Raw genomic sequence first — 16,794 nt, forward strand, 5'->3', positions numbered from 1 at the left:
GCCATTATCGGGGGGAACACTGTGAGGTTCTTCACTCCCCAACCGCGATGAGACCTTACCGCCAGTGTTATACACCAAATACAGCAAAATTAAAACCAACATCATAATAAATAAAGAACATGGAGAGATTTTACATTCAAATTCCTCCCACAGCCCCGTGACTGAGTGACCCAATGGGGCCATTTTCCAACAGCATCCATCCAAGTTCTAACCTTCTTCCCAACATCTCCTCAGTCCTTGCCCGCAGTAGCTCAAGTGGCACCATGCACACACAGCACAACATCCCTCTGTCCTCCTCTTGCTGAGGAAGAGATGAGGATCAGGAGTATGTGCACCCTTAGATCTTCACTAACATCGGGGCGATGATGCCATGGCAGATTTTAGGGCGTTAATGGAGGTTGGGGAGATTTACTTTATAACAGTCTCTGTTCCATCTCTCTTCCATTTCTTCTTGCTTGGAGACATAGGCACCATATTGTGTTGTTGCACCAGCACCTTTTCCTCCCAAATATCCTCCAGCAAAAACGTAATACAGGTGTTTGCACCCATCATGCAAGCTGGAACATGGAACTGAACCCAACATGGGGGGGCAGATCTTCAGCCAGTCCACATCTCAGATGTCTTCTCCAGCCACAGCCCTCCCCGTCCCCACAGCCTTAGCGCCAGGCCCGGTTCAGAAGCTTCACCTGCGCCAGTCTCTTTGTGATCATGGTAGCAAAAACCAGCCCAAAGAGGACGCTGCTTATGAGCACGTAGTCATAGTCATCCTTCAGGACGTCAAACTGTTTCGATGGGTACACTCGGGTCTGGTAGATGTCCAGGCCGTATGCAACAACCTACAGGGATGAGATCATGAGCTGGTAAATGCAGGTTTTAGTGTAGAATCATAGAATGGTTTGGGTTGGAAAGGACCTTAAGATCATCCAGTTCCAACCCCCTGCCATGGGCAGGGAACACCTCACACTAGACCATGGCGCTCAAGGCTCTGTTCAACCTGGCCCTGAATAATGCCAGGGATGGGGCAGTGTAAATCTGGTGTAAAACCAGGTCATAGAATCACAGAATCAACCGGGTTGGAAAAGCCCTTTCAGCTCATTCAATTCAACCGTTCCCCAGCCCCGCCCAGGCCACCACTAACCCATGGCACTGAGGCCTCGTCTCCACAGTGCGTGAACACTTGCAGGGACCGTGCCTGCAGCCCTGCCCTGGGCAGCCTGTTCCAATGCCTGAGCACCCTCTGGGGCAGGAATTGTTCCTCAGCTCCATCTAACCCTGCCCTGGTGCAGCTTGAGGCCGGTTCCTCTTGTCCCATCCCTTGTTCCTTGGGAGCAGAGCCCAGCCCCTCCTGGCTCCATCCTCCTGTCAGGCAGTTGGAGGCAGCCATCAGGTCCCCCCTGAGCCTTCTCTTCTCTAGACTGAACCCCCCAGGTCCCTCAGCCCTTCCCCATCACACTTGTGCTCTAGGCCCTGCACCAGGTCCGGTGCCCTTCTCCAGCACCTCAAGGTCTCTCTTGCAGTGAGGGGCCCAGAGCTGAGCACAGGATTAGATACATCAAAACTGGTTGAATGAGGTCTATAGTTCTGATTAAAAGAAACACAGAAGCAGCGAGCAGCCTGTTGATCAGCAGTCACAGAGCTCCCTGCCACAGGCTGCAGAACCTCCTTATCTCTACACTGAAGCTTCCAGGCTGTGCTCACCAGACAAGTAGACTCCAGGCCAGAGGGGGCCGTATAAATGCCTCTCATCCGGGATATGGTTTGATTGTAGTTGATAAACCTCTCAGCATGGATCTGCACATCAGGGGAGTACGGAATCAGGTTCTCTTCTCTGAAAGGCATTTAGAGAGAAATCAAAACCCAGTCAACCAGCACACGGAGGACATCACGTCCATTTCATGTCTGCTCATCACAAGCTGACCTGAAACAGCAAATTTAGTGGCTTTTCCCAGTGCAGATTCATTTTTGATGCAAGATGGAAAACCAAACATGCCACTGGGTCAGACTGCGCTGCAACAGCCCTCTGAAGTGCTAGAAGTGTAATTCTAAAACCTTCAGGCACTCACTCTGCCTGCTACCTCTTAGAGTGGAGACAACGCTCATTTTGCTAATGGTAATATCTATTGTGTCACAAACATTTTCCATGGTCACAGACTGGGAACAAAGTGACCTCACTTCATTTAATGCAAGAATTGCCCTGAATCTGTCCAGGACCAGGTGTTCTACTGGACACAACTCTACTACACACAAAACAAATCCCTCCTCAAAGCTCTCCAGGAATAGTGGTTATCCTGCTTTCCTTACCTGCTTTGTTCTGTGGGGATCTCTGGGCGGCGAGGATCCAGCAGAGCCTTGGGAAGGGAGAGGATGGCTCCAGAGGGAAGCCCAACTGTGCATTAAAGAAACACATCTTAAGAATGGCTCTTTCTGACTGCGTTTCCTACCAGCTCACATGAATGCTCTCTTGGTGCCCATCCCTGCTCTTGCCAAGAGGCCAGAGCAGCCCACAGGCATCATTTTTGGAGGCAAACTGATTTTGCTTGAATTTCAGTGTGAAACTGCCTTGTGCAGGCAGCATCAGCACATGCAGAACAGAGCAGGACACACTCACCAAGCAAGTGCCGGCTGGTGATGCCCCGCTCAGTGATGGTGGCCTCCATGGCACTGATGGCAGATGGGAAGATGTAAGATTGCTGGAGAACCTGAGGTAAAATGGGACGGTCCAGGGAGCTGAAGGCTGTGGCATTGTATTGCTCTGTCCCCTCATACAGCTCCAGCACAGTGAACTCGTTCCGACGTGCCTTTGTGTTCCAGTACTGGTACTGAAATGAGAAAAGGGTTTTAGGAATACAAGGCAAGCAGCATCAGTGATACAGAGAGGTAGCAGGAAATCCCAGCCTGGTTTGGGTTGGAAGGGACCTTAAAGCTCCTCCAGCTCCAACCCCTGCCACAGGCAGGGACCCCTTCCACTGGAGCAGCTTGCTCCAAGCCCCTGTGTCCAACCTGCCCTTGAGCACTGCCAGGGATGGGGCAGCCACAGCTTCTCTGGGCACCCTGTGCCAGCGCCTCAGCACCCTCACAGGGAAGAGCTTCTGCCTAAGAGCTCCTCTCAGTCTCCCCTCGGGCAGGTTCAAGCCATTCCCCTTGGCCTGTCCCTACAGGCCCTTGTCCCAGGCCCCTCTCCAGCTTTCCTGCAGCCCCTTTAGGCACTGGAGCTGCTCTAAGGTCTCCCCTTCAGGAGCCTCCCTTCTCCAGGCTGCCCCAGCCCAGCTCTCTCAGCCTGGCTCCAGAGCAGAGCTGCACAGCATCTTTGTGGCCTCCCTTGGACTTGCTTGAACAGTTCCATGTCCCTCTTGTGTTGGAGTCACCAGAACAGTGCACATTACTGCAGGTGGGGTCTCACAAGAGACACATCTCAAAAAATCCCAGAGAATGATCAGTCTTTTCCACACAGGTTCAGCAATTGCCCAACCTCCCAGACATAAAGAACCAGCTAAGAACAACTCCTTACCACCACCCAGTTCTCTGAGTGAACCATATGGACAGGTCCCTTTGCTTTCTTCTGCACTGAGGAGTGGATGATCCTGCCTGTGACTCCATCAATCAGATATATTCCAATGAACGTGCGCTCGTGATGTGTATCTGTGCTCTCTGTCACCACAGCAAGCAGGTTGGGATTCAGGGACTAGAGAGAAAGAGAGAATCACCCTCACTTTAGTGCTGTATACCCCTTATTTATACACATTTCATCTGGAACTAAGCACATAATAAACAAAGTATGTGGTCAGTGAGCCATATAGAGCAAAAATGGCACCACAGGGCAGTTGCTCTCCACATAGCACCTAGAAACAGCGCTGAGATCTGCCCCTGAGATAATGCAGCAACAAAAAGCCAACAAAAAGTTGCAAAGGCACCTTATAGAGAACGCTGCGGTCTCCCATCACCCGGCCCTGGGAGTGCACGTGCTCATTGGACCTCTTCCCCTTCACACTCACTATCTTCTGCACTTCAGTGGGTATGACCACCTCCCAGCTCTCCTCTGTTGTCAGGTCCTGCAGGAACAAAGCACCATGTTGAAGGTTTTATCTTGTCCTCAAAAGACACCACCTCTGCCTGTAAAATGCTTCTGAAATGGAAGTTTCTTGGGCACATTCTGAGGCTGAACTGTTTCTATCTGGAGCAAAATGCCTTAAATCCAATGAAGAGAGCTACCATTAGCCAGAGGATGTTCAGGACTTGGACTGTAATGAGTCTTCCATACCTTTTTCAGCCTGAATCCAGAGAGTCTTCCCTGCTCAGCATCGACTAGGTAAAAAAAGATGGAATGAGCCATTTCTCTTAGCTGGCGAAGAACATTTTTAGTCGCTGGGAAAGCTGTAACCTGGACAAGACGAATTGAAACAGAGGTTAAAGACCAACTGACACACAAAATAACCCCAAACCACAGAAACCCAAGAAAACAGCAGCACAGAAAGATTGTTTCAAACACGTTTATCAGGATGAGGTCTGTTTTACCAGAATAACCTCATCGTTTTGTGGGAACTGTGACTCAATGGCATTTTAATCTTGTTCCAAAGGGAGGCGAATATTAATCAGAACATGAGGAAAACTGTCTCCAGGCAAAGCAATTTACCTTGTACTCATCATCAATCAGGAGTAGTACTTTGGCATAATCTTGATCCATAATAGGCAGAAGCAAAGTCTGAAGAACTGGACGCTTCAAAAGAGGGGGAGCTACTTGACTTCTCTTCCCAAAGATGGGGTTAAAGACATACAAGAAGCTCATTTTGGTTTCCTATAAAACAAACAAGATGCAAAGCTTTTTCTAAGGCAGAAAAAAAGAGCTGATTTTCTATCTGTTGCTTACTAGTGTCAATTATTCACAACCTGGATTCAGGGTGTTCACATTCTCCTCCTGTCCCCACGTCAGTGACAACCAGACAATACCCAAAAAAGAGACTTTTTTCCACTCCTTCAAAGCACACATTTCCAAGCTCAGCAAGCTCAGTGGAGGCAGAGAGGAAAGGGACTCACCTTGTCCTTTACAAGCAAGGTGCACTGTGGAGGATGTGGGAAATGGGCTGTTGTTCTTTGGACCATCAGCTTAAAGGAGGAGCCCGGTCGCACATTCCTGAGATACTGCTTCCACAGGATGGTGCCAGAGCTGCTTTCAATACCAAAAAGCTGAGCAGAGACACAGGAAAACCCAAGTTTAGAACAACACATCTCTGGCACTCAAGCACTGCATCTTTCTTCAGGCTATGACAAAGAAAGAAGAGACTTAGTCCCTCTCTAAAGCATTCTGCACATCATCTCGCCATGTTCTGCCCAGAGCCTGACTAACACCAGAGCTGAGACTCCTTGCTGCAGGCTAGAAGCAGACTCCTACCCTGGCTTCCTCACCTTTCCTGAAGCAGTGACCATCACCATCATTTTCTGGAGGTTGAATTCATCTCTGGCCAAATTGTCGATGTTAATCTCATTTTTAATCTGGCTCCGGGGTTTCCTGGCATCATAGAACATCTTCCAAAGATGAGCAGTCCAGGCTTGCAGCAGGATGAGCTGGGAGGAGAGCCTCTTCAGAAACATCCCCAGCAAGCCATCTGCAAATGGGACCAACACAGTAACAACATAACAAACCATTATGCCCCACTCCACAACAGAAATGATGGTCTCAACCATAAAGAAGAAATGCTGCCATGCATGGACCTACGATAACTCCTTGCCTCTGGCTCCCACTCCAGAATAGCACAGTTCCAGTTACCATTTGTACAGCAGACTCTGCATTTACCAACCTCTTCCCACTTGACACTGGTACAGCTCATTCCAGAAGACATCCCCATCAACTGAAAGCAAACCTTCATGCAGAATGCAGCATCTCTTCCTTTGTATCCCTTCTTTCTCACTTGTACACTCCCAGTTAAGTGCCTACCTAAAGCTTACCCACCTCAAAGGTCTGTATCTCCCTCTGTACTCATTACTCAGAGCAAGAGAAGCCTCTGAAGTAAAGAAATACTTAATTCTGCCCAATCAAGGTTTACATTTAGCTCCTTGAAACAAAGAGAACACCAGACTTCGATTATCTTTAAGCACTTAGGAAGGCAAGCAGAGATCAGACTCCACTAGGAAGCAGTGGTAAGAAATACCAGGAACACTGCATGCAGAGGTTACCTTGAATGGCTGCATCCAGGACAGCAAGGAAAAACAAAACAAAGGGGAAAAAAAGGCTATTGCAAATGAGTCTTACAGAAAGAGTCAAAGGGAAATGTTTAGGAGAGGTGGCCAAATTCCCTCCTACTGCTGCTGGCTGGTTATTTAATGTAACAACGTAATACACTCATGTCATCTGCATTTGGCATTGGACTTCCAAAGTTCAGGCAGAAATGGGCTTGTTTCTGCTTGTTTTAATTGCCATCAGTAGAAAATTGAATCCTCTCAGCTCAGATGACAAAGAAAACAATCAATACATTCATTCAGGAAGAAAACCAAACTCACAGGGGTAATCTTGGTATGTCTATGGCTTACCCGCTTTCTTTCCAAATTCTCCCTCCAGCTCAGCCTGGGCACCTGTCAGAGGTAGATCCACCATCTCCAAGCTTACCACTTCTGCTAGGGACTCCTCTCTATTCCACACAACTTTTCCTGGAAAGGGGTCAAATATTGGAAAAAGAAATTTAATATCTGGAAATAGACTCACTCGCTATAGAAATTATCTTCCAGAGGACCCTTCAGATGCAAATCACTGCTGGTAATGAAATACGAAACATCCATCCACCCATCCATCTACCTACCTAGTATCATGCAATTACCTCTGTCATAAAAGACAAATATTTTACACAACTGGAACCACTTTTGGGGAAAAGCCACTGGATCAGTAAAAGCCATTGTATGATGGTATGATTTTATGATGTGGTGTTTTAAAAGGGTTACAGTCATTAAGTCTATTTAAAGTATGAGATACAGAGTGTGAACAACTGGATTCCTTTTTCAGCCCTAAAATGTTCATGTCACTGAGAAGGACTCTGAACCCTTCCTGCAAATGAACATTTTTGCCATGAGGATCTTTTCCAAAGAAACTCTGAGGAAGATCTATAACAGGACTTGGACTCTCCTCCTACCACAAAGAACATGGCAGAACTGTTTTCTCAGATGAGATGCCTTGTGAGGGTGAAAGAGTCTCCAGGATCTTTCATAGAATCAATGAGGTTGGAAAAGACCCTTACAATCATCAAATCCAACCTTCACACCAGCACTCACAAGGCCACCACTAACCCATGGCACTGAGGGAATGGGACTTAGACCAGTTAAATCCATTTTGCTGGTTTCCAAAGAAAGTAATGGTAAAACATAATCATTTGGGACTTGTAATTTTTCCCCTGGCCTACAGTGACAAGGTGTGTACTGTTAAGAACGGAGCAAGCTGCTGTTTGTGCCAGTTACCTGGCTGCTGGAGGAACATTAGCATGTGGTCTTCTGTTTGTACCAAGGCCCGATAGCCCACGGAGTCATCCTTCTTCAGGAAAACCTGGATGTATAGCTGGAACAAAAAGCAAATGAAGCAGTGAGGTTAATGATCACATCATGTCCTTAGGGAAAACAGAACTCTTGGGTAAATCAAGAGCAAACAGCATGATTGTGTGCAGTAATCCAGCACACCCTTAGAATGCCTTTCCTCTTATCCTCCACAGGCACAGCTCCTTGGAAGGCTCTATCAAGTCTGCCACAGCAGGGTAGGAAGGGCATTGCAAGTGTGATAATCTCTCCTCACTCACCTGCTGTGGCTTGGCACCACTCGGCTCCAGGTTAAAGGTAATTGTGGTATCCAGCAATCTTTGTCCAGTTTCAACCAGGTACAGATTAATGTTGTAGGTTTGATTGGAACAGGTCAAGGAGTCCTGTAACACCAGGCAGAAAATAGCGGAGTTAAACACAAGTGCCACACCAAGTTCTGCGGAGGGATTTCATATTCTGTGGCTGCAGGAGAGCTTTAGATTATACATGTGGAGCTGCTACATCCAAAAAGATGGTGTAACACCTTTTGCCTTCTCTTCCTGCACACAAAGGAATAAAAGGACTGTCAAGAACTTCTGCTGTTCTTGGGAACCCTTCATACCTGCTTCTGGGAATCCTCCAGAGCACGTCCAGCATGCAGGCCATCAGAACTCCCAGGCTTCTGAAATGAGGATGAGAAGAGATAACATGGCAGTAAGAGGACAAAATAAAACAGGTTTCTGAGTGCCTGACTAGTCACGTTCAGCCTGACTCTGAAACCAGGCAGGAAACAGTCTGTTCTGTTCTATTTCTGATTAAAATGAGACCTGGCTAAGTTCAGTACCCCTCAGAACTGAAATCCTCTGCAAGTCAGTGAAGCTGATTCCTGGTTACATACTCATCTCAGACAAGGTTCAAACAGGCTACAAACAGGACAAGATGCTTCACCAAGCCACAGACAGCAATAATCAAGGCCTGCTTGCATTATCATTGTCTTTATGTACCCAAGAAGCTAATTAAATCCTCCTCCATGAAGGAAAGCCCTTATGGAACCCACCCCCCCAAGCAGATCCATGCTAGAGCTGTGATGGTTCCATAGTACAGGCAAATTGTGCTCACCAGCTCGCTCCTGCAGGTCAGGACAGCAGCCACAGTCTTCTCCCCAGTTGTTGCAAAACTCACCAGAGCTGCCTGAAAAAAGAGCAGGAAGTTGCAAAAGAAACAAGAAAACACCCCAAACCCCATAAAACCTATCTGTGCACCAAACTAAACCATACTGATGATCTTTCACAGCCAGACTTTAAATGTCATTGTTTCACCAAAGGAAATCACCTAAGACTGAACTAATACTAGTACTAACACTTCTCAAACATGGAAGCAGTTGACCTGCCACAGGTTTTTGAACCATTATGTCCAGTGTTCCTTGGCTTTTTAAAGCTCATTTGCTTTCAAAACCTCTCAGCTGGTGTACCAAAAGTACTGCTACACCACCAGCCACTCAGACACACATCTGTACCCACCTCAAAACCAGGGCAGCACCTCAGTGCTGACAGCTGTTGGCAACAATAAAGTTGCTGGAAATAGTTCAAGCAGTATAAATGAAACCAAATGGTGTTCAAGTGTTGCAGCACACTGAAATAAGCAGCTCAGCAGCTCCTTCAAAAAGCTCAGTACGGAGGTTTTAAGGAATTTTAAGCTGTATTTGGCCCTCTCACTGGAGTACGTTCATCTTGGTTACCTGCTGGAAGTCCCGGAGGTGGCTGAGCAGCCCATGTTTGTACTGCAGCAGAGAGAAGTGGCTCGGAGCCAGCTGCAGGAAGAACTGAGTCCGTGAAGCACTGACTACATTGGGTTGAGTGGCCAGTATCCTGGGCTGGAAGCCGTCAGCAAACTCCAGGTCAAGTGACTGTGAAGGGGAAACACGTGCTCATGAGAACTTGGGTTTTCTCAACTGAAGCTAATAGCTTCCTTTTATCAGCAGCAATATAAGCTTTGTGAAGAGATTCCCTGTGTCAGGATAAATAAAGCGGAAGCAAGGAGGCTAAGCATCCTGTTGGAGCCAAGATCTGAAGGCACTGATCCAGAATGACTGATTAGACAAAGAGTTTTCTCTCTCTTGTCCCAATGTACGGATTACAATGTCCTCCCTATCTCTTCAATCACTCTGTATTTTAAAGATAGAACCCCCTCTGCTGCCAAGCACCAAACCAGCTGGACAATGAATTACATACAACTCTTTCTAAGCACTTCTCACCTGCAGTGGGATCTGCCTCATCTCCTGCTCGGTCTCCAAGGAGCAAACATAGAGTGAACGTGTGTCCATGTCCATGCACACCAGCACTGCCTCCCCCACCACGCCACACACGCCGTTCAGGGTCTTCAGCCATGGGGCTGCTACTCTGATCTGCCAAGTGAGACATGAACAAAGGTGTCAACAGAACTAAATCTTCCAAGAACCAACTTGGACACAACTAAGACTTTAACTCAGAGTTTTTCCTACTCATGACCCTGGGTGAAACTGAGATTTCCAGGTTTTGCTTTCAGCAGTGAAACCCATTTACTGGCCTGCAGCAATGCCATAGTGAAAGGGAATTTCATCATACCACAACAATTACTCTGCACACCACAGCCCATCTAATTAGAAGTACATTTGTTAACATCAACTTCGGTATTATGGATCCACAATCAAACACTACCTGTTTTGTAATTTCTCCATCTTCTACACTGAAGGTTACAATGTTCAGGTGGCTCTGGGGAACAATTCCGAGCACATGGATCACTCCCGTCCCATGGGAATACAGCAACTGGTAGTGAGTACTCTCACTGCAAGAGAGGCAGCAACCATGAAGCACCATCTTCTCACATCAGTTTCCAAAAGCAAAAGGCAAGCACAGCACCCATTCCTCTCCAAGACACCAAGCTTCCTGCCAGAAGTTTACACTTAAAAGGTGTTCTTACCTTTCTGGCAAGTGTTCCACCCATTTCTGGTGCCCGTTGGAAAGGTAGTGAAGAGAGATGGCTGCTTTCTTCAGGACTGCCACGTATTTCACCACGTCCTGCAGCCCCACCAAACCAGCCACCTGGAAACTAAGCACAGGTCAGAGGCAGTGAGTTAGAGAGCTCTTTTCTTCTAGGAGAAAATAAAACCACTCCAAACACTCAACATCAGTCACGAAGTACAATTTATATCCTGCTTTATGTACCCTTGCTGATCTCCACAGAGAGCACTTGGCTGAATCCAGGCACCCCAAACCAGATGCACGTTGAACATGTTGTATACTTAAAGAGAAAATTAATCTATGTAAAAAACATGCATCTCTTCCTCTTACTGGTTTGCTAAGCAATAGAAATAGATTTAACTGGAAGGTTCAGCCCTTCCTAAAAAATTCATCCCAATGTTATTTTGGAAATGTACTTCCATCTAACCCATCTTTCTCCATAATGCAAGTCCAGACAAGGTCAACAACCCCTTTTTTCCTTCTAGAGCAGCATTACAAACAGGAAAGCCTACCTGCCTGTGTCCAGGGATGTCTCCCAGTTCAACCCTCCAATATTGGTCTCCCAGGAGCGCAGAATACGTCCAGCATTGGACACAGTGATGGCATCTGCCCAGGAAATGAAGAGAAAGCAAACATGGAATATGTACCCAGCACAGGTCAACAAGGCAGTAAGTTCTGGCAAGTTCAGCTCATGGTCTAACACATGGTTGAGATCCTATGTATGAGGGCAACCATCAGGCCCAGCACAACACCCATGTGTTCTCCTTACCCTGCCCATGGATCAGCATCGCATCCACTGCTCCTTCAGAGGTTCCCTTGTCTACATGGCGCCACACTGAAACAAACAGAGTGACGTGAGAACAAGATCTGCTCCCCCAAAGCATTTGTTTGTGGTTATTTTTAAACTTAGGCTCTTTCTGGCCATAAGTGTACACAGAGAACAGTCAGCCTGCCCTAAGCAACAGCTTCTGAACTGCTGGATGAAGTCTGACAAAACAATGTTGCCAGCATCACCCTCTCAGTATTAAAACATAGAATCGTGGAACGGTTTGTGCTGGAAAGGCCCTTAAAGCTCCTCCAGCTCCAACCCCTGCCATGGGCAAGGACACCTTCCACTGGAGCAGCTTGCTCCAAGCCCCTGTGTCCAACCTGGCCTTGAACACTGCCGGGGTGAAGCATTCACAGCTTCTCTGGGCACCCTGTGCCAGCGCCTCAGCACCCTCACAGGGAAGAGCTTCTGCCTTATCTCCAACCTGAACTTCCCCTGTTTCAGTCTGAACCCATCACCCCTTGTCCTATCCCTACAGTCCCTGATGAAGAGCCCCTCTCCAGCATCCTTGCAGCCCCCTTCAGACACTGGAAGCTGCTCTGAGGTCTCCACGCAGCTTCTCTTCTCCAGGCTGAGCAGCCCCAGTGTTCTCAGCCTGGCTCCATACAGGAACTGCTCCAGCCCCTGAGCACCCTCGTGGCCTCCTCTGGACTCGCTCCAACAGCTCCACGTCCTTTTTATGCTGAGGACACCAGCACTGCACACAGTGCTGCAATGGGGATCCCACGGGAGCAGAGTAGGTAGGGCAGGATCCCCGCCCTAGGCTGCTGCTCAGGCTCTGGGGACGCAGCCCCGCTCACGGCCAGGTTCTGGGCTCAAGCGCTCACTGAGCTGTGTCATGCTCAGTTTCTCATCAACCAACACCCCTCAAGCCCTAGGTAGCACGGAGCTACAAGTCCCACACAGCACAACCCGACCAACCCATTATCCCCAGCACAACAAAACCCACTTCACTCACGGATTTCACCACTCCTGGAGTTCAGGGCAGCTACGACGTTCTTCTCGGTGGCCACAACGAGCTTCTTGGAACCCTGCGAGGCCTCCAGAGAGGCGAACTTGAGCTTCCCCACGTACTGCTGCCTCCTAGGACAGCAAACGCGAGCGGGTGAGACGGGACCGGGGCAGGGGAAAGCCCCAGCGAGGCCGCAGCAGCTGGAGGCAGCACGGCGGGCCCCAGGCTCGCAGGAGGACCCCCGGGTGCCCCGCACTCACCAGTCGAACTTGCCCACTTGGTCCTCATAGACAGCGGCCGCCAGCGGCAGCAGCAGCGCCCACAGCCCCACCGCCATGGCAGCGCCAGGCCGCGCTCCCGGCACCCAGGGGTCCTTAATGCCGCTGGGCTGCCCGCGCCACTGCCTGCGCCGCAAACCCGCTTGGAACAGCAAGGCGAACACACAGGCACTGTGAGGGGCAGCCCGCCGGCGCTCCCGGCAGCCCGCACAGCGCCGCCGCGGGGGCCTCGGAGCACGACGGCGGCGGAGCCATGCCGAAATCCAAGCGGGACCGCAAGGGTGAGTGCGCCGCTTCCTGGGGCCCCGGCCCCGCTGCTCCCGCACCAACGCGATCCCTGCCCCTCTCCCGCACCAACGCGGTCCTTGCTCCGCTCCCGCAGTCTCCCTGACGCGGACGCCCAGGAAGGGGTTGGAAGCCAAGCAGGCGCTCATCGCCGAGGTGAGTGCGGCCCGGCCCGGCCCCGCGCGGTGCCCCGGCCCCGGCTAACGGCTGCCTTGCAGCTGCGGAGATGCGTGGACACCTACAAATACATCTTCGTCTTCTCCGTTGCCAACATGAGGAACAACAAACTGAAGGACGTGCGAAACGCTTGGAAGCACAGCAGGTGAGGCGGTGTGGGCAGGTGGCTGCTGTCGAGGGGGGAGCGTGGACCGGGAGCTGATGGCTCCTTCCTCCTCCTCCCGCCTGTGCAGGATCTTCTTTGGGAAGAACAAAGTGATGATGGTGGCGCTGGGACGTGAGCCGAGCAGCGAGTACAAGGAGAACTTGCACAAGGTAGGGTTTGTGTCCTGAAAGCTTTGCCCCCAGAAAGCTGGGCTCCCCCTCGTGCTGTAACAGAACCCACCCGTGTTGTGCCACCCATCCCTGTCGTTGGCAGAGCGCGGCTCCGGTGCAGGATTGATCCCTGGACACTGCTTGAGTCCCGTGATGGCTTCTGTCTTTCAGGTCAGCAAACACCTGCGGGGAGAAGTCGGTCTGCTCTTCACCAACCGCACCAAAGATGAGGTGGACGAGTGAGTACACGTCGGTGCAGTGAGGGTGTGAAACAGAGCAGCTGCTTGGTTTCCTTCCCCTTGTCTACATCACTCACTGACGTTTCTCTTCAAGCAGTCAGGATCTTGTCAGGCTTTTCCACTCATCTTCCCAACAGCAGGGAAGAACTCACTGCAGCTTAAGCTCTTGTGACCAATCCCTGTCCCAGGTGGTTCTCCAAGTTCAAAGAGGTGGACTTTGCCCGTGCGGGGAACAAGGCGACATACACGGTGAGCCTGGACACAGGACCCTTGGAGCAGTTTCCTCACTCTATGGAACCACAGCTACGGCAGCTGGGGCTGCCAACGGCACTGAAAAAAGGTACGTGATGGGGCTGAGGGCGAGCCTGGCTTTCACCTGCACAGGTAATGTCTTTGAAAGAGAATGTTAAATAAGAGTTTAGGAGAAAATCCCATGGGCAGCTTTATTCTTCTTTGGCTGGTGCTGGAACTCACTGTATCTTGTGCTGCTCTTCCCAAACCATTGTCAGAGGATGAGCAAGCAACCAACTCTCAATCAGGTAGTGCCTTCCTTCAGTGGTGACCACCAGCATATCTGTATCCTGTTCAGAAACTAGACATGGGGGCTTTTAGAGCTTATCTTACCCAGCTTCCTGGAGAGCTGCAATATTTGCATGGAATGGTGGTGTTTGTGAGAGCCCTGCTTTTTCCCTGGGCTCCTCCAGGATTTCTGAGCCTATTTCAAGAGCTTCTGGTCCTGCAGGAGTGGTGACGCTGCTTTCAGATTATGAAGTCTGCAAAGAAGGGGATGTTCTCACCCCTGAGCAAGCCCGGGTCCTGGTGAGTAATGTTGTAACATGGCATCTCTCTGAGCCCCCCATTAATTTCTCAGCTTAATTGTGGTGTAGGGTGTGTGTTCTGGGGTGAAGGTGAGCAGCACTCCTGGGTATTGGTCAGTGGGGTGTGCAAACTTCCTTACCCCTTCCTAACGCAAGTGCTAAAACTCTGCAGCAGTTATTTTGGCTCCTGCTTTGCTGCACTTCCCACCTGGAAGTGGTACTTATTTCCTTGACATAGTTTTGCTAAGCAGGCCATGGAAATAAGGCAGCAATGACAACTTTGTGTCCTTTCCTAGAAACTCTTTGGCTATGAGATGGCAGAGTTTAAAGTCACCATTAAATTTCTGTGGAATTCGGAGACTGGAGACTTCCAGAAGCTTGTGGGAGATGCAGCAGAGGAGGAGGAGGATGAAGAAGAGGAGGAGGATGATGACAGCAATGAGGACTAGCAGCAGTCCTTGTGCTTGGACACCAGACAGCTCTATTAGAAACAGAGGAGGATGTTTCCCTTCCCTGTTTGCATCTGGAGGACAAGGACAATCTGCTCGAATACACTCTTCATAGAAATGACCTAATTATGCTTTTTTATATATATAAATGTACATATAAAACCTCAGATGGTTGTTTCTGCTGCCTGTTACTGTTGGAGTACCCTGGGATGTGAGGAAATGCTCCCTCCAAACAGGAAAGCACATAAATGTAACAGGTTAGACACAGTGCGCCTGCTACTGGGGAAGATCAGAGAGTCATAAAACGGTTTGGGTTGAAGGGACCATCAAAGCTCATCCAGTCCAATCCCCTGCAATGAGCAGGGACATATTCATCAAGATGAGGTTACCCAGAGCCACATCCAGCCTGGCCCTGAACATCTCCAGGGATGGGGCATCCACCACCTCTCTGGGCAACCTGTGCCAGTTCCACCACCCTCAGTGTAATGGGTTTCTTCCTCACATCCAGCCTGAATCTCCCTCTTTCAGTTTAAACCCATCACCCCTTGTCCTGTCACAACAGGCCCTGCTAAAACGTCTCTCCATCTTTCTTAATGGGCCCCTTGTAGGAACTGAAAGGCCAGAATAAGGTCTCCTGGAGTCTTCTCCGGGTTGAACAACCCCAGATCTCTCAACTGTTCCTCACAGGAGAGGTGCTCTGTCCCCCATTGTTTTTGTGGGTCTTCTCTGGACCCCCTCCAACATGTTGCAGAGGGTTTGCTCCCATCTTCTGACCCAGAGGAGCTGTTAAGCTCGAGGTTGAAGAGCATGGATAAGGATAAGCCAGCCAGGCTGTGGGTTAAGAGACAGACTGGTTAGGAGATGGGGGCAGTGTGAGAAAAAGGTTTTATTGTACATAATTACTTAAAATCTCATATTAAGGGTGAACTGAGGTTACATGTTCATTTTCCCCTGTCCATCCAGTTATGTGTTCATTTTCCCCTGATTAACTACATGCGTACATCACAGTGTGCTGCACAGAGCTGGAAGGCAGGAGGGCAGGAGGACGAAGGCACGGCCAACACACCAAGTGCTGACAATGGGACTGGATCCTGCAAAGCTTTGTTAATATTAGTACAGGAAAAAACCCATTTGCACATTGATAAAAGCGGCAGGGTTGGCAAGTACCTCTCCAGTGCTCGATCATCCACCCCCATAGCACCCATTTCCTTGTCCCTACCCTGGTCTCTAGCGGAAGTAATTGGGGCAGTCGGAGGCAGCCAGGCTCCAGGCCTTGTCAAACGCCTCCACCACAGCCGGGAGCAGGGGCCCCTCTTCACTGTAGTTGAGGTTCTGCTCAAGCTGCTCCAAGTTGGACATCCCAACGATCACCGCGTCTCCAAGAGAACCCTGGGAAGTGATAGGAGGTGTTGATCCCAAAAGAAACCTGGTTCACCTCTCAAGCCACAGCTGAAACCTTTCTTTCCAGTAAAGAGCAGCCAGTGGCTCCTTGGTGTTTACACAACTGACACCATGAAGTTCTGTTCATAGGGAAAGAACATCTCCATGTTGTGGCAATGCCTCAAAAGCTGCCAAATCCTACTTTACATGGAGCTACAGGAACATAGAGTCATAGAATCATAGAATCGTCAGGGTTGGAAAGGACCCTAAGATCATTGAGTTCCAACTCCCCTGCCATGGGCAGGGACACCTCGCTCTAAACCATATTACCCAAGGCCTCGTCCAACCTGGCCCTGAACACTGCCAGGGATGGAGCATTCACAACCTCCCTGGGCAACCCATTCCAGTGCCTCACCACCCTAACAGGAAAGAATTTCTTCCTTATATCCAATCAAAACTTCCCCTGTTTGAGTTGTAACCCATTACCCCGATGAGAAATATAACCATTAGTTCCCTAGCTTGATGAAAAGGCATCTCCCTCCTGTCTGGATGGGAAGCCAGTACTCCAGTAACTGCCCCTTAACA

General features: G+C 49.5%; 2 protein-coding genes across 3 annotated transcripts; one reads left to right on the plus strand and one right to left on the minus strand.

Moving 5' to 3' along the window:
* Positions 1-89: 89 nt before the first annotated feature.
* Positions 90-12,682, minus strand: EMC1 (ER membrane protein complex subunit 1). Of its 2 annotated transcripts, XM_061367830.1 has the most exons (23): positions 12,529-12,682; positions 12,275-12,399; positions 11,257-11,322; positions 11,000-11,093; positions 10,447-10,575; positions 10,185-10,311; positions 9,743-9,892; positions 9,227-9,394; positions 8,608-8,679; positions 8,111-8,170; positions 7,770-7,892; positions 7,438-7,534; positions 6,523-6,639; positions 5,401-5,600; positions 5,032-5,181; positions 4,631-4,792; positions 4,259-4,378; positions 3,912-4,049; positions 3,509-3,682; positions 2,609-2,819; positions 2,302-2,386; positions 1,699-1,828; positions 90-836 (listed from the first exon to the last, which is right to left on the minus strand). In XM_061367830.1, the coding sequence occupies exons 1-23, from the start codon at positions 12,603-12,605 to the stop codon at positions 657-659; spliced, it is 2,955 nt and encodes a 984-aa protein (XP_061223814.1). In that variant the 5' UTR covers positions 12,606-12,682; the 3' UTR covers positions 90-656. The 2 variants fall into 2 exon arrangements, with proteins under 2 accessions (XP_061223814.1, XP_061223815.1); XM_061367831.1 differs by lacking the exon at positions 12,529-12,682 and having other exon boundaries at positions 12,266-12,400.
* Positions 12,683-12,727: 45 nt separating this feature from the next.
* Positions 12,728-14,996, plus strand: MRTO4 (MRT4 homolog, ribosome maturation factor). Its single transcript, XM_061367833.1, has 8 exons — positions 12,728-12,827; positions 12,929-12,987; positions 13,050-13,153; positions 13,242-13,323; positions 13,495-13,562; positions 13,751-13,902; positions 14,305-14,381; positions 14,677-14,996. The coding sequence occupies exons 1-8, from the start codon at positions 12,800-12,802 to the stop codon at positions 14,827-14,829; spliced, it is 723 nt and encodes a 240-aa protein (XP_061223817.1). The 5' UTR covers positions 12,728-12,799; the 3' UTR covers positions 14,830-14,996.
* Positions 14,997-16,794: the final 1,798 nt, after the last annotated feature.

This window comes from Neopsephotus bourkii, unplaced genomic scaffold (genome assembly GCF_033783945.1).
Source record: "Neopsephotus bourkii isolate Nb327-2 ecotype Australia unplaced genomic scaffold, CSIRO-AGI_Nbou_v1 NB_1399, whole genome shotgun sequence".
NCBI lineage: Eukaryota > Metazoa > Chordata > Aves > Psittaciformes > Psittacidae > Neopsephotus > Neopsephotus bourkii.

What these genes read in the sequence shown, in the direction of transcription:
- EMC1 (XM_061367830.1), bottom strand. Translation starts at nt 12,605, where the DNA reads ATGGCGGTGGGGCTGTGGGCGCTGCTGCTGCCGCTGGCGGCCGCTGTC. An exon ending in AATGTTCCTCCAGCAGCCAG is followed by an intron (nt 6,640 to 7,437) that starts GTAACTGGCACA and finishes ACCCCTTTCCAG; the next exon opens with GAAAAGTTGTGTGGAATAGA. An exon ending in CCTTGCTTGTAAAGGACAAG is followed by an intron (nt 4,793 to 5,031) that starts GTGAGTCCCTTT and finishes TTTGTTTTATAG; the next exon opens with GAAACCAAAATGAGCTTCTT.
- MRTO4 (XM_061367833.1), top strand. Translation starts at nt 12,800, where the DNA reads ATGCCGAAATCCAAGCGGGACCGCAAGG. An exon ending in AGCAGGCGCTCATCGCCGAG is followed by an intron (nt 12,988 to 13,049) that starts GTGAGTGCGGCC and finishes GCTGCCTTGCAG; the next exon opens with CTGCGGAGATGCGTGGACAC. An exon ending in GCCAACGGCACTGAAAAAAG is followed by an intron (nt 13,903 to 14,304) that starts GTACGTGATGGG and finishes CTGGTCCTGCAG; the next exon opens with GAGTGGTGACGCTGCTTTCA.